The 27,127-nt window shown below is 35.0% G+C and overlaps 3 protein-coding genes, 1 long non-coding RNA gene and 1 other non-coding gene across 6 annotated transcripts; 4 read left to right on the top strand and 1 right to left on the bottom strand.

The window, feature by feature from the left end:
• LOC136065681 (uncharacterized) lies at nucleotides 1-2,132 on the top strand. Of its 2 annotated transcripts, XR_010627281.1 has the most exons (5): nucleotides 1-588; nucleotides 1,100-1,405; nucleotides 1,568-1,618; nucleotides 1,694-1,741; nucleotides 1,854-2,132. It is a non-coding gene; the product is annotated as an uncharacterized LOC136065681 (long non-coding RNA). The 2 variants fall into 2 exon arrangements; XR_010627280.1 differs by having other exon boundaries at nucleotides 1,694-2,132.
• A 3,337-nt stretch (nucleotides 2,133-5,469) lies between these two features.
• LOC112023656 (L-ascorbate oxidase) lies at nucleotides 5,470-8,065 on the bottom strand. The gene is made up of 5 exons (XM_024056280.2): nucleotides 7,647-8,065; nucleotides 7,465-7,557; nucleotides 7,039-7,251; nucleotides 6,754-6,933; nucleotides 5,470-6,612 (listed from the first exon to the last, which is right to left on the bottom strand). Exons 1-5 carry the CDS (start codon nucleotides 7,905-7,907, stop codon nucleotides 5,656-5,658), a joined length of 1,704 nt encoding a protein of 567 aa, XP_023912048.2. The 5' UTR covers nucleotides 7,908-8,065; the 3' UTR covers nucleotides 5,470-5,655.
• Nucleotides 8,066-12,039: 3,974 nt separating this feature from the next.
• Nucleotides 12,040-12,113, top strand: TRNAV-AAC (transfer RNA valine (anticodon AAC)). Its single transcript has one exon. It is a non-coding gene; the product is annotated as a tRNA-Val (tRNA).
• Nucleotides 12,114-12,195: 82 nt separating this feature from the next.
• On the top strand, nucleotides 12,196-17,735 carry LOC112035265 (UDP-N-acetylmuramoyl-L-alanyl-D-glutamate--2,6-diaminopimelate ligase MurE homolog, chloroplastic). Its single transcript, XM_024068088.2, has 6 exons — nucleotides 12,196-14,178; nucleotides 14,516-14,632; nucleotides 14,967-15,142; nucleotides 15,705-15,850; nucleotides 16,342-16,641; nucleotides 17,490-17,735. The coding sequence occupies exons 1-5, from the start codon at nucleotides 12,297-12,299 to the stop codon at nucleotides 16,358-16,360; spliced, it is 2,340 nt and encodes a 779-aa protein (XP_023923856.1). The 5' UTR covers nucleotides 12,196-12,296; the 3' UTR covers nucleotides 16,361-16,641; nucleotides 17,490-17,735.
• Nucleotides 17,736-21,796: 4,061 nt separating this feature from the next.
• On the top strand, nucleotides 21,797-25,234 carry LOC112035269 (uncharacterized). The gene is made up of 2 exons (XM_024068093.2): nucleotides 21,797-22,238; nucleotides 23,021-25,234. Exon 2 carries the CDS (start codon nucleotides 23,286-23,288, stop codon nucleotides 25,164-25,166), a length of 1,881 nt encoding a protein of 626 aa, XP_023923861.2. The 5' UTR covers nucleotides 21,797-22,238; nucleotides 23,021-23,285; the 3' UTR covers nucleotides 25,167-25,234.
• The last annotated feature ends 1,893 nt before the right edge of the window (nucleotides 25,235-27,127 follow it).

Raw genomic sequence — 27,127 nt, forward strand, 5'->3', positions numbered from 1 at the left:
GGGGAGTACACAGTTAGGAGTGCTTACAGGTTGCTCGTTGGTTGCAGCTCCAAGGGTAGGCTAGTTCATTAAATGTGGAGGCTGGTAAGAGCTTGTGAAATAACATCTGGAAACTTCGAGTGCCGAATAAAGTACGACATTTCGTTTGGAGAGCTTTGCGTAACTCCCTACCCATGAAATTGAACTTGCACAAGCATCAGCTGGTGTCGGTGGGTTTGTGTGATATGTGAGAGACTGCCTAGAAGATAGTATTCCTGCCTTGTGGTACTGTGATGCAAGTGAAAGCTATTTGGATGTCTGATGTTCGTTTCTCTTTTCTTTAGACTCAGAAATTTTCAACCTTAGAAGACCTTGTTCAGTTCTTGTGTTTGCATGGCTCAGTTGATTCGTGTGCCCATTTTGTTATGGTTGCTTGGAGTGTTTGGAGCAGCGTAATAGGGTGTGACTGAAACAGGAGACGTGGTGGGTTGAAGAGGTAGTTCAGCGTGCTTCAGAGCTTCTGAGTGAATTTTGAGACGTGCAGACACTACAGCAAATTGTATTTTCAGTGACAAATTTTAGTGAGGAAAATTTTTTCGTCACAAAAAGGTACCATATATTGACGAAATTTATATTTCGTCATTATTTATAAAAAAATTTCTAACTTTTAGTGACGAAAATTAAATTTCGTCACTATAGGTTGTGTTGAACTAAAGGCGCCAAACAAAAATGTAGGGGCCAAACTAAATTCATCTACAGTGACGAATTATTTCGTCGCTAAAAGTTTAAGTTTTTTTGATGAAAATTTTCGTCACTAAAGGTGTTGCTAAGAACACTATATAGTGACGAAACTCATTTCGCCGCTGAATGTGACAAATAGTGACGAAAATAAGTCATCACTAAAAAAAGAACATAAAATCAGATGGGAGTATCAGTGATGAATCCAAATTTTCATCGCTAAAGGTAGCCTATAGTGACAACATACATAAAAGTCGTCACTAAAAGTTTAATACTTAAAACACTTCAGGGCTTTTTTTTTTTTTTTTTTTTTTAAATTTTTTTCCACTTTATTTTCCTTCCCTTACCTGATTCTCTCTTTCTCTCACTCAATACCTCACAGCTGCTTCACATGATCTTAGCCGTCGCCGCCGATCGAGCTTGCCATGTCGCCTTTGGCGCTATTGCGACGCTTAAGCATCGTCGTTGGCTCCGATCGCGATGCTTAAGTGTTGCCGTTGGTGCCGATGGAGATGCTTCAGCTCGCCGAATGATCGCAACGCTTCAGCTCGCCGAACGTTCGCAACGCTTCAGTTCGCACCATCCGGTGACGCTTTAGTTCGCACCATCTAGCGACGCTTCTGACGACCCTTCACCTCCCACCACAACTGGTGACGCACAACCGACGACGCATTAGTTTGTGTAATGGGTATTTTTTGTTAATTTTTGTTTAATGATCCAAATTTGAGTTTGTTTTTCCATGTTGGAAATACATAATTTTTTTTTGTTTTTGTTTTTGTTTTTGTTTTTTTTTAATTTTTTATTGAAATTCTGAGAATTGATAATTTTATTGTTGTTTTTGTGGTTTTAGGTATTAGTTTATGTAGGGTTGGCACGTGTTATGTGAAAGTGGAGGATGATGGTAAGTACTAAACTCCTTCAGTGGGTTAAATCTGTGTAGCATGTTCAGTTTCAATATTATTTGATGTACTTGCAGGATTTGGTATTACTCGAGATGGATTGGTTTTGTTGGGAGAAAGATATGGTAACTAAGTTATTAGATATTTTCTTTTGCCTGGATTCTTTCTAGTTGATGCTTGTAATGATTTTCAATTGCTTATGTGAGTAGTCATTTGTTTTAACTTTGATGGAATCAGGAATGTATTACTAAATCACATAGAGAAACTATGCATGGGGCCTGTATATAAAAGGGAAGTTAGCCTAGCAATACAACAATGTAGTACCTGACAGTGTTACAATAGTATGGAAGTAAATATACAACACTTAGTTTTTGAAATAGCAATGGGTGATTACTTATGTGTTTGCTCCAAAATAAGGGGAAGATTACTTGTTTGTTGTATTGTGTTGCTTGATTGATTTAATTGAAAATGTTAAACAAATGTGGGATTTTTGGTGAAAGCTTTTGTATTAATAGTTGGTATGTTGATAATGGTTGTTGAATAGGGGGAAATCTCTAGTTAAACAGTGTTAGTTGCACCATCTTTATGTTGGTGTTGAATTGGGTGAATCTTCACAATTAGGTGAATGGTTGGTGTCGTTTCTCTAAAGAGTTGTTCAGTTGAATGGTTGATTTTTGAATATGATTTTTCCATTATGGTACAAGTAGGGGCTACAGTGATGAAATGAGTTTCGTCACTAAAAGTCCAATTTCGTCACTAAAGGTCCTTAGTGACAAAAAACTGGATTTTTAGTGACGAATTTTTTCGTCACTGAAAATACATTTTTGTTGTAGTGAGAAGAAGGGTACTTGGGTTGTTGAGCACAATGAGGATCTTCGGTGGAAGCCGCTCGATTTTGGTCTTTATAAGATCAACTTTGATGGTGCCTTATTTGCTGATCAGGGTAGTGTGGGTCTTGGAGTAGTTATTCGTGATTGGGAAGGGCAGGTTATTGGGGCTTTGAGTGAGAAAGTGAGGCACCTTGGTTCTGTGGATTTGGTGGAGGCTTTAGCGGCACGTTGAGCAATTAGTTTTGCCAATGAACTCAGCATTCATCAGATGGTGATTGAAGGTGATTCTCTGCGGGTTATCCAGGCAATTAATGAAGCTAGACCTATCCGGACTATGTATGGTCATATTGTCGATGATATTAGATTCCTGTCTTCTTCAGTAAGTTGTAGTTTTTTACGTGTTAAGCGTAAGGGTAATAGATTAGCTCATGCCCTCGTTCGTAGAACAATTTCTTCTGCTACTTTGAATGTGTGGTTAGAAGATCTACCATGGGATTTGGATGATATTTTTCAGTTTGATTTACCGTAATAAAGTTTGAATTACCTTTTTCTCAAAAAAAAAAAAAAAAACGTCACACAAATTGAATTTTAGGGCTCAAACAATACGAACTTTTTTTTTTTTTAGGTTTGCCAACTGTGCAGCCCAAAACTTAGCCAATAGGGTTAGAGCTTATAATTCTGTTGGGCAGCTTTAAATCTCCTCGGCCTCAAGGTCCCTATTTTTGTCTCTTATATATTGTCCTCTTCTTTATTTTGGATAAGTTCTCTTATAGATTGTTTAGGTAAAAGGAAAATTGAGAATACATAATTGTAATCTTTTTGATAACATAGTATTTGAAATTTATGGTGTTTGTTACATCACGTTAGGACAACAATGGTTTTTTTTTTTTGTGCGTAAAATTTGATGTTACGGTAAGATACTTTATCAACCAATTTATTTGGAGTTTATACTATACATAATTGCAAATTGTTATTAGTATCATGTCTTTATTAATTATTATTGTTGTTTTTTTTTTTTTTTATGGGAAGGGCAGGTTATTGGGGCTTTGAGTGAGAAAGTGAGGCACCCTGGTTCTGTGGATTTGGTGGAGGCTTTAGCGGCACGTCGAGCAATTAGTTTTGCCAATGAACTCAGCATTCATCAGATGGTGATTGAAGGTGATTCTCTGCGGGTTATCCAGGCAATTAATGAAGCTAGACCTATCCGGACTATGTATGGTCATATTGTCGATGATATTAGATTCCTGTCTTCTTCAGTAAGTTGTAGTTTTTTACGTGTTAAGCGTAAGGGTAATAGATTAGCTCATGCCCTCGTTCGTAGAACAATTTCTTCTGCTACTTTGAATGTGTGGTTAGAAGATCTACCATGGGATTTGGATGATATTTTTCAATTTGATTTACCGTAATAAAGTTTGAATTACCTTTTTCTCAAAAAAAAAAAAAAAAACGTCACACAAATTGAATTTTAGGGCTCAAACAATACGAACTTTTTTTTTTTTTAGGTTTGCCAACTGTGCAGCCCAAAACTTAGCCAATAGGGTTAGAGCTTATAATTCTGTTGGGCAGCTTTAAATCTCCTCGGCCTCAAGGTCCCTATTTTTGTCTCTTATATATTGTCCTCTTCTTTATTTTGGATAAGTTCTCTTATAGATTGTTTAGGTAAAAGGAAAATTGAGAATACATAATTGTAATCTTTTTGATAACATAGTATTTGAAATTTATGGTGTTTGTTACATCACGTTAGGACAACAATGGTTTTTTTTTTTTGTGCGTAAAATTTGATGTTACGGTAAGATACTTTATCAACCAATTTATTTGGAGTTTATACTATACATAATTGCAAATTGTTATTAGTATCATGTCTTTATTAATTATTATTGTTGTTTTTTTTTTTTTTTGAGAAAGAAATTATTATTGTTGTTGGGTGGGTCATGTTCTTAAATTTGTTTTTTTTGACTGAATAGATGAATTTATTAATTACAAAAGGCTTGGACCATCTCTGGTCTGTGACAAAAGGTTCCAGTTAAAAAGAAAAAAGAAAAAGATGAGATAGGCCCAAAGGAGATGTGAATAACCTCGTGTCTTTGACGGGATACAGATTTTAGTTCTTTCAAATTGATGAAAGGTTTTATCTTTGACGATAATAAAACTATTACCATCTTTATTACAAAATATTTTGAGGCGATAATGGATGAGGTTGATATCTCTTAAAAAACATCATAAATAACTGTCATTTTTTTTTCTTTGGTATAGAAAATGCAAAAAATACTACAAACTTTACTAACTGAAGTGGTGAATTTGATTCAATAAGTTCAACAACATAATAAATGGAAGACAAGGATTGACCCCTAACATATTTAGAGCCTTGGGCTCCAACGAGCAATAGGAAAATGACATTAGTTATTTTCATGTGCAATACACATGCATAACTTATATGATTCACTTGTTTGCTTGGGTTGAGTTAAGTGAGTTTTCCTATTGGTTGTTACTTTTTTTTTTTTTTTTTTTGAGGGAAAACACATCGGACTTTTATTAAACTAAACCCGATAAATCAGTTTGTAATACAAAAAGAAATTGTAATGGAACATCCCCATCCAAATTACGAAATCTGGAATGCTAACTGCATATCTAGCCAGAGTATGTGCTAAACCGTTGCCTTCCCTCTTTGTATGAGAGTAATGCAGCTGATCAAATTGCCGAGACAAAATCTTTGCATCCTCCAACAGTAGTCCACATTGGTACCAATAGACTTTCATTCTCTCTTAAACCTTTTATCACTGCCAAGGAATCGCCCTCTAGCACAGCATGTTTCACCCCCACATCTAATGCGAAAGATAAAGCCCAAGCTGCAGTCATGGCTTCGATGTCAGCACTGCCTATCACCTGATGCACCGCCTTTGAACACGATGCAATGTTGTCTCTGATGACCACCCCAATGCCTGACTTTTTGTTCCTCTGGCAAACTGCACCATCAAAGTTAATTTTAAAGAGACCTGATGGTGAAGGCTTCCATCGACAATTAGTAGGCTGAGTATGGTTCACTTGTGCACCGTGACTGACCTGTCTTGCATGAAAATCAGCTAACCAAGCTCTAGATGTATGGGTGATCTGATGGATGGCATCTGCTTGTTGGTTAAGACGGACCCGGTTACGTTGAAGAATCAATACCCACCCCTAAAAAAATGTTTCAAAAACTTTATTTTCATTAATTAAGGCCTTCCAACTCCTCTGGTCTCACCACAGCCCATAATGGATGAAGGCAATTTCCCCACCTTTTCTATTCCTTCTTCAAACACCACTCCCATGCCCAAGTAGAAATGAGCATCGATATGGCAATGGAAAAGCCAAGCACCTGGGTTATCAGCCTTGAATCTAAGAGCAGTCCAACCATAGGGATGAAGAGGCACTGTATTCTTCATGATTGGATTCACCAAATTGTATTTCTTTGGATCTTTGTTCATGTCGAACTTGCCATCTCCATATCCCAGTACCCAAAAATCGTGCCCGTGGAGATGCCATGGATGTGTCTCACTATTGTTAACATTCATAGTGTTTGCATTTTGAAGTATAATATCAACCGTGGTATTGAAGCCTAGCCGATAAATGGCATTGCTTGTAGTGGCATTTGGGTTCTTGGACACGTTGTAAATGTCATAGTTTACGGAATCATATCCTTCAGGTGGTGGGGTTTGATTGAACACATGGTGTAACTTGTTCTTTAGAGCAGTAAGGTAAGGAGTGTGAGGAAGGGTGAAAGAGACATTATTTACGGACCAGTGCACATAACCATTAATGCGATTTTGCGTGTTTAAGAACACAATGGCTCTATCTGAGGTTGTGGGCGAGGTCACAATGAAATCCTGGTGAGCCTTAATGGCTAGACTTTGAGCCAATCGGGGTGCTGTGTCATTCCAAATAGGACCAGCTGGTGGAACTGTTGGAGGGGATCGCCTTGGATGGTTTGGATAGTAATTGAGAAAGCCTAAGCCTTGTGTGGTATTAGGAGGCCGACTAATTACATTTGTTGTCATCCAGTAATTTCTTGAAGGGTCTTGATCTGCTTTTATAAGCACAGAGTATGTCTCTCCAGAGTATATGAACAGGTTTTTCACTACAAATGGCTCTACATAGTGTCCATCTGCTTCTACCACAGTCATATTATGACCCTGCTCAAAAACAAAATTGGATGCACATCATCAGTAGGTTGCAAAACCATAAGTATGCATGTCACACTAAAACATCACGGTTTATAGAAAATCTGTAGTAATTGTAAGTGATTTGAAGGTGAAGGTGTTCATAGAGGTTACCTCTATTTGAAAACTAAGAGCTGATAGAGTAGTCAAGCTAGCAACCCTTAGTCTATATGTTTTTCCAGGGATTATGGTTATTGCATAAGGAGAGCATTCTGGATTTGATGTATTACAAGTATCAGCTGTGAGGGATGCACTAGAGCAGTTGAATTTTCCTTTTCCTTGAATCAAAAGTGACTGAAAATTGATAGAAGCAATAAATATTAGACAAAGAATGACAGAAAAATATGATACTAATTCGATTTGTTACATATGGTACATGGAGTTCCATTTATGATTTACCTGTGGCTCCCCAACCCAGACAAAAGGAATGGAGGACAATCCTGTGGCTTGTTCATAAGTGCTTTTGTGGTACCAATCAGTAAGGATGATGCTCCGATCATAATCATAGGCAAATGGTTCTGTAAAATTATCAGGAACTGATACACGGATTGATCCATATAGCCCTGATTCTCTTTGCATTCCATAGTGTGCGTGGTACAGATAAGTTCCGGCCTGCACATAAGCAAAACATACATTATAAATTATGATACAACTGATCAAAGTACAAACATGCAACTTATAATCTAATCTTCACTAATTTTGGGACTAAGACTTGGTTATTATTGTTGTTATAACAAGCCGGACAATAAAAACAAAACACACAAACTGGAAATAGAGACCATTGCAGAGATTTTAGCCTTTAGGCTACTAAGAAGTAACACATACCCTATCAACCTTGAACTCATATTTGAAAGTGTCCCCAGGTACTACTGGACATTGAGTAACCCCTTCTGTTCCATCACTCCAAGGTGTCCCAATCTGCAACAAATTAAGCAGATAAATAAATAAATACACCAATTTAGATATAAAGTTGGTTCACGTAGGAAAATGGAAACTTATAATTCTACCTGTCTGATTCCATGCCAATGGATTGCAAGGTTTTCTAATAATAGTTTGTTTGTAACCTCAACAATGACTGTATCACCTTCCTGGGCCAAGATTGTGGGTCCTGGTGATTTCCCATTGATTGTAGTGACCAGCTTCTTATAACAGTCAGGGGACTTGTACTCATATTTTACCTCCCATTTGTAATGCCGAATTCTGGCCTCTGCAATTGGAATATATATGAGAAATGTGAACAAACACAAAGCCAGCAGCTTCAACAACATTCTTCTCTATTGTGAAGTGCTCTGCCCCCTGGGCTTAGCAAATGTCTGCGAGTTTTAAGCTCAAATGGATACTGTTAAGTGTTCCAATTAGCAATTGCATTTTTTTTTTTTGATAAGCAATTAGCAATTTTTTTGATGAATTTGATTGGAATGATTAATGTCTGTTAACCTATACATATAAATAATCCAAGTCTGTTTCTCAAAAAAAAAAAAAAAAAAAAAAAACTCCAAGTCTTGGTCAAGTTCATTNATTGCATAATTTTTTTTTTTTAGATTTTTAGATTTTAAAAATATATATAATTTTTCCCTTATTCTAAGTTGATAAAAATCTTAATTTGATTAAAATTCAAATTCTTCATATAATCCATCTAATCCTTATTTAATCTTAATTTTATTACAATATAAATTCTTCATCTAATCTTTACTTTTTACGTGTAGTGTATTATAAAAAAAAGCAACAACTTTCTTCTTTTTTTAATTACTACTCTACATGCTTTAATGCATCTTTAATTATATAAATTTTTTTAGATTTTTAGATTAAAATATATATATATATAATTTTTATTCTCCTATAATTTCTAAGTTGATAAAAATTTTAATTTGATTACAATCCAAATTTTTCATCTAATCCATCTAATTCTTATTCAATTTTAATTTGATTACAATCCAAATTCTTCATCTAATCCATTTAACAAAAAATTTTAAGTTTAAGTAAGATTCTTATTCTATTTGTTCTTATCGACTTATTTGGATTAAGTAACAATAAGTATTGTATCAATTTTTTATAAAGTAAGAATTTTACTTTTAGCCTATTTTAAATGTTAATTTTTGTTTTTTTGTGTGTGGATAAAGTATCAAATGATAGCTAATATGTATTAACACAACAAGTTTTAGTTTAAGTAAGACCCTTATTCTATTTGTTCTTCTCGACTTATTTAGATAAAGTAACAATAAGTATTGTATAAATTTTTTTATAAATCGAAATTTTACTTTTAGCCTAATTTAAACGTTAATTGTTGTTTTTTTGTGTGTGGATAAAGTATCAAATGATAGGTAATATGTATTAACATTAATGTAAACTTAATTAAAAAAAATCTAATTTAGGTCAAAACAAACAAATTAGGATAAAGTAACCCAAAGAAGACTAATATATATATATATATATATATTAGATAATGACAAATTTTTGCAAAAAAAATAAATGACAAATTCAAATCCACGTATGTTTGAAGAAAAGCATACAAATTTTGTTTCATGATATTGATAATAAATAATATACAAAAAATAAAGAATAAATCCTCTTATGCATTCTGAAAACAAACATATTTACTTTACTCTTTTAATAAGTTATTACTTTTATATGTGTGTGTATGTGTGTGTGTGTTGTGTGTGTGTGTGGGGGAGGGGAGGGGGGGAGATAAAAGTCCAAATTCATGTATTGGGCCTAATGCCCTATTTGGAGACTAGAAGTTTGTCCAAAGAGGAATAAATAATTGAGAAGGACCTCAGGTGGGAGAGATATACCTAGAAATGATCAATGAATATAGTCCGAAGAGAGCATTAGTAGTTCGAAGAGTGTGTTCTCCTCGAATATAAAATCTCGGTCAAGCAAGCTCCTGAGAGGTTCGATTGACCTTCCTAATGATTCCAATGACAAATATAAACTTCAGGCATGTATGGAGATGATAAGAACAGAGAAATATCTAAGGGAAAAACTACTACCACTGCATTAAATACACTGCAGCAACTTTTCTGACAGCATTATTGTGGAGAAGACTTCTGAACAATGTAATCTTAACTACCGCCACTCATGGAGAACCGACGAAACTACCTGATGGGGACGTATACTCAAATGAATGTTTAGATGAAGACAAGTGGACGATCAAGATAGTCTAAAAGAAAATTATATAAATGTAAGAGACCTCTTACAGAAGAAAATGAGAGAAAACGGGAGAAAAAAGAAGGACTGTAGTTCTGAGAATTGTATTAGCCTTTAAAATGCTAATTTGTCTCTTCGGAAATCAATATATTTGAATTTCACATGTTTTCATACTTGTTCATCGTTTATGATCTGCATGAGACGTTCCTTAGATCACTCAATCTAGCTTTTTCACTTACTCTCTACAAATTCATTGTGTTGGGCTTGTTGGGCTCATATCCCATATCTTTTGAGCCTGGGCTACAAACTGAGTCCTTACAATATATATATATATATATGCATTTTATAATACCTTAGTTTTACACAATATGAATTTATAATATAACTTAAAAGTAAAATATTTAATTATTTTTATTATCTATTCTATTATCTAATTTTAAGTAAATTAATAAAAAAAACTATTTACATATGAATTTTGATTAAGCCGTGTATCGCACAGGCATAATACACTATATACATTTAGCCACTAAACGTTTATATTTTAAAATCAAATAATTATGATTACATTGTACATCAACAATCATCTAATAGACTAATAAGCATATAGCTTTTTTTTCTTTTTTTTTGACAAACAAACACACACACACAAAAAAGAGAGGGAAAGAAGTTATAACACAAAAACATAACACAACTCCACTCAAAAGCATATAGCTGTATATGAAATCAATGTATTAAAATTATAGCTATTATTCCATGACATTATAATACATTAAAAGTCATTCTTATCACATTTGCTAAGTTTCTGAAATAGGTTAGTAAAATAAAATCGATACATTGAAAGATATTATATTTTGATTTGAAATATATAATTTTTATAAAAATGTCCAACACTCTTACTAGTCTCATTACCTGCAAAATACCAATACATCATATGTTTAGTACATATTTTATTAATTTTTCTACTTTGGAGTAAAGGATCAAGCACTTTCCTTTAAGTTTGTCTTATAAGTAGGGGTGACCACGGGTCAGGTTTGTGCCCAACCCGCGACCGACTTGACTAAATAGAGTTAAAAAAATTTCAAACTTGCCACCGACCAGTCAGAGAATCGAGTTGGATCGGACGGTTCTTCGCCAGAAGGTGGTCAAGTCTCGGTCGGGGTTAGATTTGGCCGAAACTCGCCGGATTTGGCCGAAAATGGGGCAAATCTGGTCGAAATCCGGCGAATTTGGCTCAAAGCTGGACTTTTATCGTAACATCTTGCTGGATCTAAGCAAATCTTGAAGAGATCTCATAGGATCTCGACGAGATCACACTGGATCTCAACGTGATCTCACCAGATTTGGCAAGAATCGACTAAGAAAATGTATAGGCGGTGGAGAATCGGTTGGGTCGGTTGAAATTGGGTTTAAATGCAAGGACCCGCCAATCGACCCGCCGGAATCGGGTTGGGTATCTCAGAAACCGTCGTCGACCCGTCACCGGAGTCGGATCGGGTGGTTTCCGAATTGGGTCAGTTGGAATTTTGGGTGGGTTGGGTTACCGGGTTGTCTTGGATAAGGCAGTTTCTCATCATCCATATTATATTATTGCAACATATGGCTGCAAATTATATGAAGCTTTTGTTGCCTTTTCTTAACACTTGTAGGTTAGATTATGATAATAACACAATTTTGCCCCAATCAGTTATAGATGTTTAAAATGCATTAAAAAAATAAACTAATGAGCCAGCCTAAGGAAATTAGTTCACACTATTTTTGCTACTGGACGATCTATATATGAATAGATGAGTTGGGGATGCTTCCTCATCCTCACATAACATGCAACCATTATCATCTATGTTCATCAATATTTAAATCACATCTCCACTTGTTATTTGCCATATGCTCTGTGCCAATTAAAGAGTTTTAAGTCTCTCTTAGATTTTTAATTCCATAAGTTTTTTCCATCCCTTACTTTCAAGTGGGATGTTCTCTGAATCTCTTGATAGACCAACTTTGTTGGGACAGAGATCCATTTAAGGATCAAGAATTAAATTTCACCATATAGAAAACTATAACTAAATAATATGACATCATTTATAAATTTTTTAAAAATTTCTAAAAACTACCATAAAAATATTCAAAGATGGGCTTTTTTTCATTTTGGATGAAAGGTTAGAAACAAGGATGGGCTTTCAGCCCTCAGCCCTTTAGGCTTTATTAGATGATAGCTATTATGTTTAGTTTCTACCAAGAGGAGGAGGAAGCCATCACGGTGTCGTGGTGTAGTTGGTTATCACGTCAGTCTAACACACTGAAGGTCTCCGGTTCGAACCCGGGCGACGCCATTTTTTCATTTTTGTTTTTTTTGTTGAATTTTAAGCATAAACCAAAAGCATATTAATAAACTCTCTGTTTTAAAGTTTTTAACCGTAATAACTGAAAAACCCAATCCCTATTTTTCTCACAAAACCCCTATCCATTTCTCCCTCCAATGTTCCTAAAACCCTGTCTGTCTCACTCTCTCTCAAATGGCTTTCACTTTCCTCTCTATCCCACACTTTCTCTCTCCTCCTCCACCCCGCTTTCTCTCTCTAAAACCCCATCACGTTTCTCCTTCTAAATCTTCTCTGCCTTTGCTTACTCTTCGAGTCCCAAATGCTATCGGACCCGACGGCAAGTACTACCCGAACCCATCAGACGACGACCCACCCGAAGCTCCGGAGGACTCAGCCCATGGAGTCTCCAAATTCGAGCAAATCCACCGCCAAGCCACCAGAGCCCGCAAGCTCCAAGAGGAAGACTTCCTCAACAACCGCTCTACCTACCTCTCCGCCATTGCTGACGTCGAAGACGCCGACGAAAACGATGACCCGTCTCAGATTTCCGACTCCGGTGACGATATGTTCGGTGATATCGACAAGGCCATCGCTATGCAGCGCAAGGAGTTCGTGAAGCAAGGTCTCTTGAAGCCTAACCCCAAGAAGAAAAAGAAGGAAGAGAGCGAGGACGAGGCTGAAAGTGAAGGGCTTGATGAGTTGGAGCCAGAGGAGGTTGTGGATTTGGAAGAGATTGATGAGCTTCATGGGCTTCGAGTGGTTGCTGAGGACTCGGACACTGATGGGTCCGAGAGGTTTGACGATGATGAGGTTAGTAAATTCGCGAGTAGCAATCGTGGGTCGATGACAAATTCAAGTTCAAATTTTGATTTGGATTTTGATAGTTATGGCAAAGTTAAGAGTAGGATAGTGGAACCCAAGTTTAAGATGAGCTTAGCTGAGCTTTTGGACGAGAGTAAGGTCGTGCCCGTGTCGGTTTACGGTGATTTGGAGGTTGAGATTACTGGGATTCAACATGATTCTAGGTTGGTTTGTTCAGGGGACTTGTTTGTGTGCTGTGTTGGGAGGAAAACCGATGGGCATTTGTATTTGAGTGAGGCTGATAAGAGAGGTGCAGTGGCAGTTGTGGCCAGTAAGGAGATTGATATAGAGGAGACCTTGGCGTGTAAGGCTTTGGTGATTGTAGAGGACACCAATGCCGTTCTTCCTGCGTTGGCTGCGTCTTTTTATAGGTACCCTTCGAAGAATATGGCAGTGATAGCCGTTACTGGGACGAATGGGAAGACGACCACTACGTATTTGATAAAAGGTTTGTATGAAGCGATGGGATTGAGAACCGGGATGTTGAGCACGGTTGCTTATTATGTGCATGGGGATAACAAGTTGGAGTCGCCTAACACGACCCCAGATGCTGTTTTGGTTCAGAATTTGATGGCGAAGATGCTCCATAATGGGACTGAAGCGGTTGTCATGGAGGCTTCTTCTCATGGACTAGCACTAGGGAGGTGTGATGAAGTGGATTTTGATATTGCAGTTTTCACAAATTTGACCAGGGAACATTTGGATTTTCATGGGACTGAGGAGGAGTATAGGGACGCCAAGGCTAAGCTATTTGCTAGGATGGTGGACCCAGAAAGACATAGGAAAGTTGTCAACATTGACGATCCAAATGCACCTCATTTTATAGCACAAGGGAACCCAGACGTGCCTGTTGTGACGTTTGCAATGGAGAATAAAAATGCGGATGTTCATCCGCTGAAGTTTGAGCTCTCCCTGTTTGAGACACAGGTTTTGGTCAATACGCCTCATGGTATACTGGAGATTTCATCGGGGTTACTTGGAAGGCATAATATTTATAATATTCTTGCAGCTGTGGCAGTTGGGATTGCTGTTGGGGCACCTCTAGAGGACATTGTTAGAGGGATTGAAGAGGTTGACGCAGTTCCAGGGCGCTGTGAGTTGATAGACGAGGAACAGGCATTTGGAGTGATTGTGGACTATGCTCATACTCCTGATGCCCTGTCTAGATTACTGGATTTTGTAAGGGAGCTTGGACCGAGGAGGATTATCACCGGTATGTTTGTATTTCCTTTTAATTCATACAGGCACAGAAACCCAGGTGCAGATGCATGCGCACACACACACACACAAATCTACTTCCACACTGATTCATCTACTAAGCATGTTGTAGCAAGGGGCATCTACATTGTGCATTAAGATTTACAAGATAGGAAGGTGATTAATCTTGTTGCATTTGTCATGCAAAATGCCTAACCAAATCTTTTGTACTTAAATGGTTGGAAGGGTCTTAAGTTTCTAGTCTAGCGTTGATAGTTCTTGATTTGCAGTAAATGTTGTATATAATGGAATCATCTTGCCTTTTCTGATTAACTTTCATACTTTATGTGAAGTTGTTGGTTGTGGTGGTGAGCGCGATAGGGGGAATCGACCCATGATGGCAAAGATTGCAACAGATAAAAGTGATGTGACAATTCTGACATCTGACAATCCAAGGAACGAAGATCCATGTATGTACAATGAGTCATACTTTGTAAAGGATATATGCTGTCAATAGCCATGAACCAGACAATGTTTTGTTACATGTCTTTTCTAGATTTTAATGTTTTCTAAATATATGGAAGGTTTTTCAGTTTTCCTCACTGAAAACTGTTTCATATTTGAGAAAGGGTTAGTTGTGGCATTGTGTGTGTGTGTGTGTGTGGTCATTCTTCCTTGTGACTGTTTTCTGTGTGTGTAGTGTGTGTGCTTCTTTATGTATACCAGTGGATGCTAAGGAATGTTAAGTTGTAGGAACAATTTCCTGAAGCCTAATGCTAATGCATGTGTATTTCACTTCATCAGTGGACATTTTGGATGATATGCTGGCTGGCGTAGGATGGACAATGCAAGATTATCTGAAATATGGAGAGAATGATTACTATCCACCTCTTCCAAATGGTCATAGGCTTTTCCTGCATGATATTAGAAGGGTGGCTGTACGTTGTGCTGTTGCCATGGGTGAGGAGGGTGATATGGTTGTAAGTACTTGAAGCTCCATTTTCTTTTTCTTTCTTTAATGCTCTGAGATATAAGCAGAAACGTTACAAAATGGGAAGTAAAAAGGTAGCTCACTTCAATCTAAAGGAATGTTTGGAAGTCTTAAAAGATTAGTTTTTTTTTTTTTTTTTCCTTCCTGTTTTCACATCATTCCTGTGAACAAATCATCATGTAAAGCAAACTAAAGATTTTTGGAAAGAACTAAATTTAAAAATCCATTTGAAGGCTATGAAAACCATCCAAAGAAAAAGATGAAATAGAAATCATTGGAAAACAAATAATGTATACAAAATTTTAATAATGAAAAGGTATGGTAATTGTTTTCACAATTTAAATATTTTAGCAATTCAATATGGCTTTCAAATTACCCTTATGGTTTGAAAACTAGATGTAAAGAAAAGATCTTTATTCTCTTGGGAGATTAGTTTTATCTATACCAACCCTAACGCACTCCAGTTATCTAATAGTTTGCAGCTGAACTCTTTTTTTTCTTAAGACCCAAAAAAAAAAAAATAGTTGTTATATGCTACTTTTTGACTGCAGGTGGTTGCTGGCAAAGGTCATGAAACGTATCAGATAGAAGGTGATAAGAATGAATTTTTTGATGACCGGGAAGAGTGCCGTGAGGCATTGCAGTATGTTGATGAGCTTCACCGAGCTGGAATAGATACTAGTGAATTCCCATGGCGGTAATTTAATTGGCTTCCATTACCTTCCTAGAATATATTCTTAAACTTCTTTTCAAGTATCTTGGTAAGAATCACTATCTCCTAGGAAGCAACGTATAGAGTAAATTGAAGGGGGAAAGAGAGTGATTACTGATTACTTGTTTTGATCATATAAGGATGCCACTTTCGTTAATGTCGGGATCTATTTATTCGCTTGGTTTAGTGTCGTTTCACTTATTAATAATCATTGGCTCATCTGAAAAACATCCTTAATGGTATCTGTTCATCATTTAAACATCACGCCACAAGAGAGTTAGGCAACAACAGAAAGTATATATGCAGTTATTAACAACATCATCAACAACAAAAATAATAGAGTATATGCACCTTTCTTTATCATTAATTGCTGCTAGTGACTGGAGAGTGATTGATTTACTGTGAAAAAGTGTAAAGATGTAGTTTGTTGATCATGATTAGATAATTATGCGTTTCTCTGGCCTATGCTGCTGCAGGTTACCTGAGAGTCACTGATGTAGTTAAAAGGAGTACAGAGATCTTCAGATTAGTCTAAGACAGATCACTTGCTGCTGATTTGGCTGATTGTACGTGTAAGAACTGAGTAGCATATCACCTTCTCTTCCTTCAAAGAATTCAGACAGTGGAAGGCTATTTGGGTATTTGCTTGATGGACACATTACCCTATAATTAAAGGCAGTTGACTGGCTCCTTGCTTGAAAACAGCAGTGACAATATTGCAACATGATACGTTAATCTTGGTTTACTTTCTGAAGTGATGTTGGATACTTAAAAAGGCAAGTACTTCCTTTGGTATGTAAAGTTTACGAATTTAACTCAATGTACCCTTGCCTAAGACTGCAACCTGGTGATTTTATTTTTTAGGTCTTTGGCATGTAAGCTTGACAATCTTGATAGGAAAAAAAAAAAAAAAATTTACTATATGAAGCCAAAAAAAGAAAAGAAAAGAAAAGAAAATATGGTGATAAATTGTTCCAGTATTCAAGAACCAGTGCTCAATATATATGTTAATTTCTGTAGTATAAAAATTTATCAGAAAACTTATGTGGCTGACTGAAAATTTGCTTAGTTAAGGTAGCACAATTTAGTTAAAAAGTATTCCTCCTTCCACTAAAAATGGTGTTGTCTTTTGGCATCTATAACGCAATACAATAAAAGCTCTAGTGGACACAATATAAGAATTTTAATGGAGTGGCAAAATCAACAGCAATGGTTAGTATGTCTAGATATAAGTATGTAGTTTGGTAATAATTTTAGTGATAGTATCCTGTTACCTGGCCCAGTAGGTTATTTTGGCACTTTGTTTTCTGAGGATATGGGACAAAAATTCATTTCCTTTTCGAAGGTGGATTGATTGGAGAAGATGGAGAGGGAGGATGATTATTCCTGCTGCTTGAATGCGACCCTAGCAAAGGATTTGTTTGAATATTTGCTTATTTATCCCTGTAAATGATTTGTTTGATTGCTTAGTTCTGATTTAATGTGAGCAGCTACTGTTTAGAGACAGACATGATTCGTGCATGACTGACTTTAGCTATATCTCCTAGTTTTATGTAATTTTTCAATACTTAAGAATTATTTTTGGAGGGAGATACACATTTTTTTAACTTTTGATTCTCTGCAGGTTGCTGGACCTTTGTGATTCTTAAATTCCAGCATGTTCAAAAGGTTTGGCCCCAAGAAGGAATTGAAGGTAAAATTTTGCAAGCAATATGTATGTAACATGTAGCTGTATTGCTATGTAAATTGATTGTTCGGACCATGAACATTTGGAACATTTTAATGATCTCACTAGTTCGGCAAATTACTGAATCAGCCTATTTATGGGTCTTTGAAGTGCAGCCCGATATCAAAATGATACAGTTTGTCATTTGGTCTATATTCTCTTCTTGGTGCTCCTGACAAGAAACTCCATTAGAGTGTTCCTAAAGACTTAAGTTGGTCTCTTTTATGCCTCTCTAGGTGATTCCATATTCCCACAAGATCTCCAAAAGCCTTGTAGCTCAATTGGTTAGCATCTCTTAGTGTATCGATGACATTCAGGATCCCCTTTTCCCCATTGTAATTATCAAATTATCAACCAAGAAAAAAAGAAGAAAGAAGAATTTTACCAAAACTGAAACAAAACACTCCCCTCCCCTCCTTTCCCTCCCGCTCAAGTGCAAAGGAGGTGGGCCTAGATGTAAAAGTGTGGATGAGGTGGGCTGAGGGTTTACATCTTTTTTATTTTTTATTTGGGCTGAATTATATCTATCGTGTTTAATCTTTATCATGTGCAAACGGAAGCGTCTTAAATCTAATCTTAGGAGGATAAAAATATCAAGTGTTTTGTAATTTAGTGAAATTCTTTATTCTTTTCATGAGGAAAATTTAGAGAACATCTCCTTTCCTCACTTCTTGTAAGGGGAAAAAATGTCAAATTACAAATTACACGCTCTAACTTTGTTTAAAATTCAATTCAATCATGTAACTTATGATTTATTCAAATCAAATCCTATGACTTCAATTCAACATAATGTGAGAGAATTAAACAAAAGGAATAAATTTTGAGATAGTTTCAATTTATGGTGTCTGTTCTTAATAATAGGTCTTTATCATCAGATCAAGATACTAATTGGGTTTTGGTATAGGCGAGAATTGAACTCTAGATTTCTTATTCAACTAGCAGAGGCTTTACCAGTTGAGCTAACTAGAATCAACAAAAAAGGGAATATATTGAATAAAAAGTAAAAGGTATAGGACTAAGGCTGTGTTTGTTTGTAAAATGAATTTCAAAAATCATTTACACCAAAAACAAACGCACCCTAAATTGAATAAAGCAAAATTTATGTGACTGAATTAAATTGTAGGCAAAATTAGATGGTATTTTTTGTAATATAAAAAAAATACAAAGGAAAGTGTCTTGTGGAATGCAAATTATTATTATTATTATTATGCTAGAGACAATTTTTTTTTTTTTAATTTACAAATTGCTGATGTGGTGAGTGATTATTGGTAAATGAAAAAGTGATGTTAATGGTGAGTTTAGATGAAAACTAATAAAAAGTTGGTCACATTGATAGTTTGTAAAAATATTATAAAATAGTTTGTAACTGTAGCATTATTATTATTTTTTATTTTATTTTAGCAAAGTCTTGTGGATTATTTATGCATGGCACAATTAAGTCACTAGGATATTTTAGGAAAACGAAGAAGATTAATTGGAATAAAGTGGTTGCCTTAAGTTTTAAAGCTCTGTTTCCTTTTCTTACCTTCTCAATTCGTATGTAACGCACTATATTGAATGCAACTATGGATGGAAATACCACCTGTAAACAGTGATGACAGAGATATTCTAATTTAATAACCAAAAATGAAGAGAGGTCCTTTTGTGGTATATCGTATATTTCAGGAGATTTTTCTGTTTTTTTTTTTTAAATTTTATTTTAGCTTGCTGTAATAGAAAATATTGTAGAAAAATAAGGCTAAATGAACAAGTTTGATTCAACAATACAAACCCTAAAAAATCAGCAATGACAATAATAAATAGATAGAGTTAGAAAAATCTCACAAACTATAGAATTACGCAAAATGCGTTGTCTTTAAATGTTGATTTGTGCCATCCGGAGTAGAACTCGGTGTAAATGACTCTCTTAACTGAACAACCCTCTAAGATTAGACTATAGTAATTTCTTCAAGTTGATCACACACTCAAGCAAGAAGAATTAATAACAACCTTAATTTGCCTTTCCTTAAAACTAAAAATTGATGCTGAAATTTTCAGTGGAGATGAGTAGAAAAAATAGAGCAAAACAGAGGAGAAGAGGCGGTTGTGTAGCTGAAAAAAAAAAAAAAAAAAAATGAAGAGAATAAAGGGTTTTATAAACCAACTAATGTGAGTGCTTATGGGCTACAATGGTCACTATGCATGCCAACAGGCAGCACATTAAATGCCCCAACGGACTACTTGTTTAATGCCTAAAGGGCAGAACCAAATTGGGTTAAAAGGAAAAGAAAGGGAAAATGAATGAGACCCAAGAGAGATAGAGACAAGCTTAAGTCCAACCCAAGTCCAACTCTAACCCTTAGCCCATTATCTTTCAAGCTATCACTTAAATGGTGCTATGGTTTATAAACATACATGAGAACTCATCTCTGACCAATGTGGGACACAGTTTCATACTTCAACAAATATAACATCTAAATATTATGCATGTTCATTACCAAGAAATTATCCAGTGATTGTTAAAGAAAAATGATTGTTACAACAAATGGAGAGAGAGATTTGAATTTGAATTTTACTTATAATGAAGATTAGGCATTGTCACTAAACTAATTTTAAATTAGTAACATGTAGCTATCAATACAACGGATGTGTACAGGATCTAAGTTCAAATCATTATAATGTAAAATCTGAGTATTTTATATATATATATATAAATTGCAAGTTTGCATTCTTCTATAGACTATTCACTGAAAATTTTAGATTATGTTTAGTAATAGTTTTTGTTTTCTATTTTCAAAAACTTGTTTTTGGGAATATAAAAAAAAAAAATTTCTTATATTTTTGAAATAAAAAACATGTTTAGTTAGTTAAAATTAAAAAGATAGTTTTTTAAAGAAAAAAAAAATACTAAAATATGTTGTTACTAGGATTTGAGCTCTAATTCTAACTCATTAAATGAGACAAATTCATTAAATTAAATGCATGTTTATATTGACTTTTGAAAATTAGAAACTAAAAACAGTTTTTTGCATATTTTCAATTCCTTCATAAATTGAGTTTTGAGAATAGTTTTTGTTTTCTATCCATTTTTGGTAGCCAAATAAGTTTTTTAGTCTTAAAATTAGAAAATTGTTTTTGGAAACAGAAAATAAGGAAAAAAGCAGTTACCAAATATACCCTTAAATCTCAAGAGTATAAATTTTGAGAGTTAAATTCACAAAAACTAAATTTTAAGAATTGACATTTATTTTGGTTGGATATTATGACCCAAAATGGTTTGGCTTACATCTAGTATTTTTTTTAAAATGAATCTCCTTTTATTTTAATGAGAGATTACTACATTGCCCACTAACTAAATAAAATATCGATATTAAAACCCATTATCACTTGTCATTGTATATTTAAAATAAAAAGACATGCCCAGTTAAAAAAGTACAAGAAGTAAGCCAAACCCATGACAAAATTACCTTTGAGCATTAATAAACATCTTATTTGGATAAATAATTTTTTTTTTCTTTCTAAAACTAACTCTATTTATTTAATTTTAACTTTTTAAGAAAGAAAAAAAAAGTTGAATTTAAGTATCACATTAATAACTTTCTCATACATAAGATATTTGAGAATTAATTATTTTTACCTAAAAGATGTGAGTTAAAATTCAAATATTTCATGCGAATTGAGATATAACTAAATTCCTATATTAAATTCCAAGGCAACGAACACACTTCCATTTTAAATACAAGTTTTAACCGTATAGTTGAACTTCAAAAAAATTGAAAAAGAAAAAAAAAAGTTTATTTGAACATTATTTCTTTATATGTATATAATTTGATATTTAGGGAGGTGTAATTGAATCCTCCATGTTCTAAAATATACCATAAAACAGGATGAGCAACCAAATTCTTGGCTTTTTTATTTAACTTTTATATTATGATTTAAAAAAATATATATATACACACTATTGGGCATGGGATGCATCAACATGGGTTTTGGATCTGCTAAAAATTCATACTTATTAGCGAACCCAATATCATACTCGGTGATTTTGATAATTTTTTTGGTCAAATACCTGAAAAGAGAACCAAAATGGAAGTAAAAGATTCCAACAGGGATTGTTCAAAACAAGAAAAGCAAGAACTTAAAAGAAGAGAGAGAAGAGGGACCCAAAAAAGGCAAGGCAGGAAGAGAACTATATGGCAAGGCAAACTTTGTTTCCCAACATGGACAGCAGGCTTTTGTTGATACAGATAAGAAACGTTGGGGTTGTGAATCTGAGTGGGAAAAAAAGAAGGAGAAACATACTAAATAAAACTACTTTTTTTCCCAAAACAATAATTAAAAGGAAACCATTGATGATTATCTTAGCAATCATCCATCCACCAGACCAACTTATTGGAAAGAGAGAAATCCCAATAACTCTCTCTGCCACTCTCTACCCAACTCACTGTCTCACCAAATACAGCAACACTGCACACATGGAAATAACAATTACACAGACAGTAAAAAAGCATTAAAAAAAAAAAAAAAAAAACTTATTTCCATAAGTGAAGAGGGCCAGTATAAGACATAAGTGCAAAGGAAAATAAGGAGTTCAGTGAGACATGGAGGTTTTGATCATGGGGATGGGAATTTCTTGCTTTGCACCAATATTTATCTGCTGACAAAATGGTTAGGAATATATCTATCTCCAAATAAAACCCCATTAACTTTGTTCTTATTTGGTTCATTTTGTAATAGTATTTTTTTTTCTTCTTAATATGTTGTTCATTGTTTGATGTGTATTTTGATCATGTTTCTGGGCATGTGAGATAATATTTGGAATTTCGTTGTTTGATGTCTTTTGTTCCAGTGCCTGTTTGTTACTTTTTGTTATATTCTTGTGGAGTTGTACAAGGTTCTTCTTATATATATTTTTGGGTTTATGAAGTTTTGATTTTATATGAAAAGGTAGTCTTTTTATGCAAGCTTAGGTCTTTATTGGTATTTGAATTTGCTTCAAGAGAAGCTTTGACTTTTGAGAATTCATAATTTGAAAAAAAAAAAAAAATTACTTGATTGTTTGCATTGTTAGGTAAAAAAATTGGGTTTTTGAACTTGTAAAAGTAGGCATTCTTTTTTTCCCAATTGGGCTTTTGTTTTTACATTTGGATTTTCAATGTATGCTGTTAATTTCTGGTTGTTGATGGTCTGCCTGTTGATTTTCTATCGTATAGTATGTTTGTAAAACCTCTTGCTTTATTTTCTTTTTTTTTTGGTGGCTCTAAGATCAAAATGTGAAAACTTTGAAAAGAAGTTTTATCTTGCTTTAAGTACTTTTCCCCTTCTGGGTTCATTTACATGTTTTGAATTTTTTTTTTTTTTTTTTAAATAAGAAACTTTTGATATCTGCTATATCTCTGTCCCCTTGAATCATTCTGATTAGTTTTGATTGTTCTTTCTTTGCAAGATAGAAGAACGGAGAAGCTAGATTTGATATTCTTTCAGGCACTTCACTGAACTTTGTTCATTGAAAGGTTTTGTGCCAGCATAACTCATATGATCTTGACATGAGTTCAAGCTTCAATTTGGGTAAAAGACTGAAGTACTTGTATCCAACAGCTTTCATTCTTCAAAAAACTCATTGAAGCATTTTTAAGTGGGAGCTTCTCTTGCAGTAGATATTCGATTATTTCACTTTTTGCATAGTCCCAACACTGTAAAGCTCTGATTTTGATAATGCCCCCCACCTCAAATATGGGAGAGGAACTGAAATTTCAGCAGCGGTGGGAGTTTAGGAGGGGAGACACTGAGTTTGATTCTTCAAGTGAAGAGTCCAAATCAAGTTCAAGTAGCCAGCCAGTTCTTAAGAAGCATAAACTAGTTTCCAGCTTTATTTCTGATGAACATAATGAGGCCATGGACACCAATAAAGTTCAGCAAAAGGGCAAGCGCATTCCTGGCAATGGGGGTCAAATTAAAATTGGGAAAGCTAAGAAAGAGGATGCCAGAAGGAGTAGAAAGGAAAATTTAGCTAATAATGCAATGGGGAGGAATTCTCCAGAAGAACTTAATAGAAATAAGAATGGGGCTAGTGCTTATGACCCTGCGGCCCTGGATGATGTTAAAATCTTCATGGATTCTCTATTACAGGATCTTAAAGATACGAGAGAAAATTTGTTTAGATGGATGAAGGAGGAAATGCAAAAATTGGTGGCAGATGATACTGCTCAGAAGTCAGAAAATAGAAAAGGCAGTTGTGGAAGGGAGAATATCCAAGTGCAGCATGAGAACTTTGAGAAGATCAATGTGCAGAATCAAAACAACTTTGAGGAGAATGTTCAAGTGCATCATCAATACAATTTGGAGAATGCTCAAGTGCATCATCAATACAATTTTGAGGATTATGTCCAAGTGCAACGTCAAAACAACTTCGAGGACATTGTCCAAGTGGATCATCAAAAAAAATTTGAGGACACCCTCCATGTGCAGCATCAAAACCACTTCAAGGAGTTGATTCAAGTGCAGTGTCAAAACAACTTTAAAGAGAAAATCCAAGAACAGCATCAAAACAACCATGACACAAACATTGTGCAGCATCATGACAATTTGAAGTCTGGCATGGGAGCTCAAAATTGCAATGATGGATCTTTAAAGAGGCCTTTTAATAGCAATAAGGCCGCTGGTCGTCATAATCGCTATCAAGCAGTTGAAAATCAATTTGATTATGGCCAATCTACTGGACCTAGTGCATCTACAAGAAAGGAGAAAGACAAAACAAGGTTGGTCTCATCTGTTACGCGAAATCTTCAATCTAGTCCTTCCATCCAAGTGCAACATCAGAAGAACTTTGTATTAGGCTTGAGTGCTCAAAACTGCAATAACGGCACTTCAGAAAAATCTGTAAAAGGAAAAAGGATAGCTGATTCCAGTAACTGCTCAAAAGTACTTGAAGATCGAGTTGATCACAGGCAAGCCATTGGATCCATGCCATCAACTGAAAATGACAAAAGAGAAAGGTTGGCAACAACTGCTAATCCAAAATTTCCATGCAATTCCTCAGGTCAGGTTGCTTCTTCCATGTATTTGACATTACCTACTATTCTAACAGAAGCCAGTATTGAGAATTACAGGCTTGAGACATCTCCATGCAATTATGCCAGCCCCAGATCATCTGGGAATAAAAGGGGTGTGAATTTATCAAATGCAAATGTGATGCTCAATTCAAGTTCTTTTTGCGGGTACTTTCATGACATGCGGCAAGAAGAAAGACTTGGAAGCTTTACTCAAACAAGTTCCAATACTGTAGGTTGCCTCAACCAAAACAGCACTCCAACCACAAGCATTGGAACTGGTTTCCCAGTCCCACTTCATCAGGGTATGGGTGAAGCCTATAGCATTCCAAGCCAGCGTGGTTTGAAAAATCTACCCCAAGACAATTACAACATAATGGGTCTAAGGATGAATGGAGGAGCCATAACATTTTCTGGTGGAAGCTATGCATTATCAGAACAATATGTTGCCAACAACTTCCACAGGAATTCCAATTATATAGTTGATGGTGGACTCACGGGGTTTCAAATCCCAGAACTTAAAGATGATCGTTTATTTCCAAAGTAATCGGTGGGGATGAACCAAGCTATGACATCTAGTCTAGTCATTCTTTTCAATATCTTGTTTACTCAAAACTTCCCAGGCAAAATATTTTATTCCTTAATTTGCTTCAATTTAGATTAACCATCTCTATCATTGTTTTTTACTGTGATTTTTATTTAACCATTGTAGAGAGAGAGAGGTTTGGGGTCTTCCACCAGCTCTTTTTTTAGGAGGGAATGTAAAAAGAGGTTTTATTTGCCTAGGAAACTGGCTTTGCAATTGGATTTCTCTCTTTCCATCATGATATGATTGTACAAAGAACAGTGTGGGGTTAAAATGTTCACTCCATTATCTAGTATCCGCTTTAATCCATAGTGGGAGTATTTGAATCTAAATTTTACTGGTATGCTTTTCAGGCCTAGTTCATGTATGTGCCTAGATACTTCCCATTAAAGCTAGCATGGGAATGTAATAAAATCTTTTTTCGAACGTCTAGAGCAGCCCTTTTCCCCTCTATCTTGATCATGAATGAGAAAGCTTTTTCAGCTGGATATATGCTTCAGCTTTGTTACAGAAATTGGTTTAGTGGGAATATTTGTTTCTTGTTGATCTGGGGTTTACTCATGGTGACAGTAACTTTGAATGCTAATAATTCATGTGGTTGAATGTGAAAGGAATAAAATTGATCTTAGCGTTCTCCTTTGAAGCTTTTGAAACTATATGATGCCTCTGGTCGGAAAAAACAAAAAAGGAAGAGAACCTAGAAAGAGCAAGAAATAATCCACCTTATTCTTCTCCGCAAAGCAAACTTTTACTTGCCTGCCACTAATGGAGATGTGACAAAAGAAAGATTAGCTTGAACCTTTGCCAAATTGCCCTTTTAAGATTGAGTTCAAGGCCCTTTCATGACCACTCAACCTAGGCGAGCTTTCATGATACATTGCTTAAGAAATTATATTTAAATTTTATCCATATACATTAATTAAATATCAAGGTTGATAGGAATTACATCTGTGAGAGAGAGAGAGAGAGAGAGAGAGAGAGAGAGTTGCAATTGTTATTGCTATTGCTAATGCTAATGTTGTGATGATTTGCTGGGCTCAAATAACGATATGAGATTGTTACGGTATTGAGAATAATGTATTTTACTATGTTAGAACATAATCATTTCATGTCGAAGACACATGTTCTTAATTGTAATCTGACTGACAAAACTCATTCAAGCCAATGATTAATTTTGATGGACAGACTTAAAGATGCAACATTGAAATTTAATTAAATTTAAATTCAACTATATGATCTTTAAAGCTCTAACTACACACAAGAAGATTCATCAATGAATAAACCTTTTTTTTTTTTTTGGATAGATCAATGAATAAACCAATAAATCACATGGTTGTGTTGCATCGACCAGTAAGTCATTGAATTTAATTGGAAAATATAAGGTATAATACATAAAGAATTGTATTAAGTTCAGACAGATTTTCTGGTCCATTCTAACTCACAATATAATTTATCTGCAATTTGAGCGCGTGTCCTAACTCCTAATGCAACTGTAGATTTATTTGGACTCAAGTCTGTTTTACATTTTAATTGCTGCTTCAATACTAACTTATGGACCTTAACCTGAATTAAACTAAGATAAGCTTTTGGAAGTTCCTAGAGACAAGCACTATCAAAAGTCAACATCAAATAAAATATCATAACCCTTATCTGCTTAAGGCTAACTGCTAATGCCTCATGGTGATGGATACTCCTAAACCAGTTTTCAATAATGTGTCTGGATGGTTTTTTAAATTGTTTAAACTTTATACCAATGCATTATTGGCCATTATGAGTTTAGACACAGTACCATGTACAGAGGGTCATGATAGTACAAATATTTTTAATCATTTATAGTCACCAAGTGGTTTGACATTTGGTACTGAGTAGTGAGTAGGATTATATGTCCCAGGAAAAGGATTAATTATTAGAAAATGAGATTT

This window comes from Quercus suber, unplaced genomic scaffold, assembly GCF_002906115.3.
Source record: "Quercus suber isolate HL8 unplaced genomic scaffold, Cork oak 2.0 scaffold_1080, whole genome shotgun sequence".
Lineage (NCBI taxonomy): Eukaryota > Viridiplantae > Streptophyta > Magnoliopsida > Fagales > Fagaceae > Quercus > Quercus suber.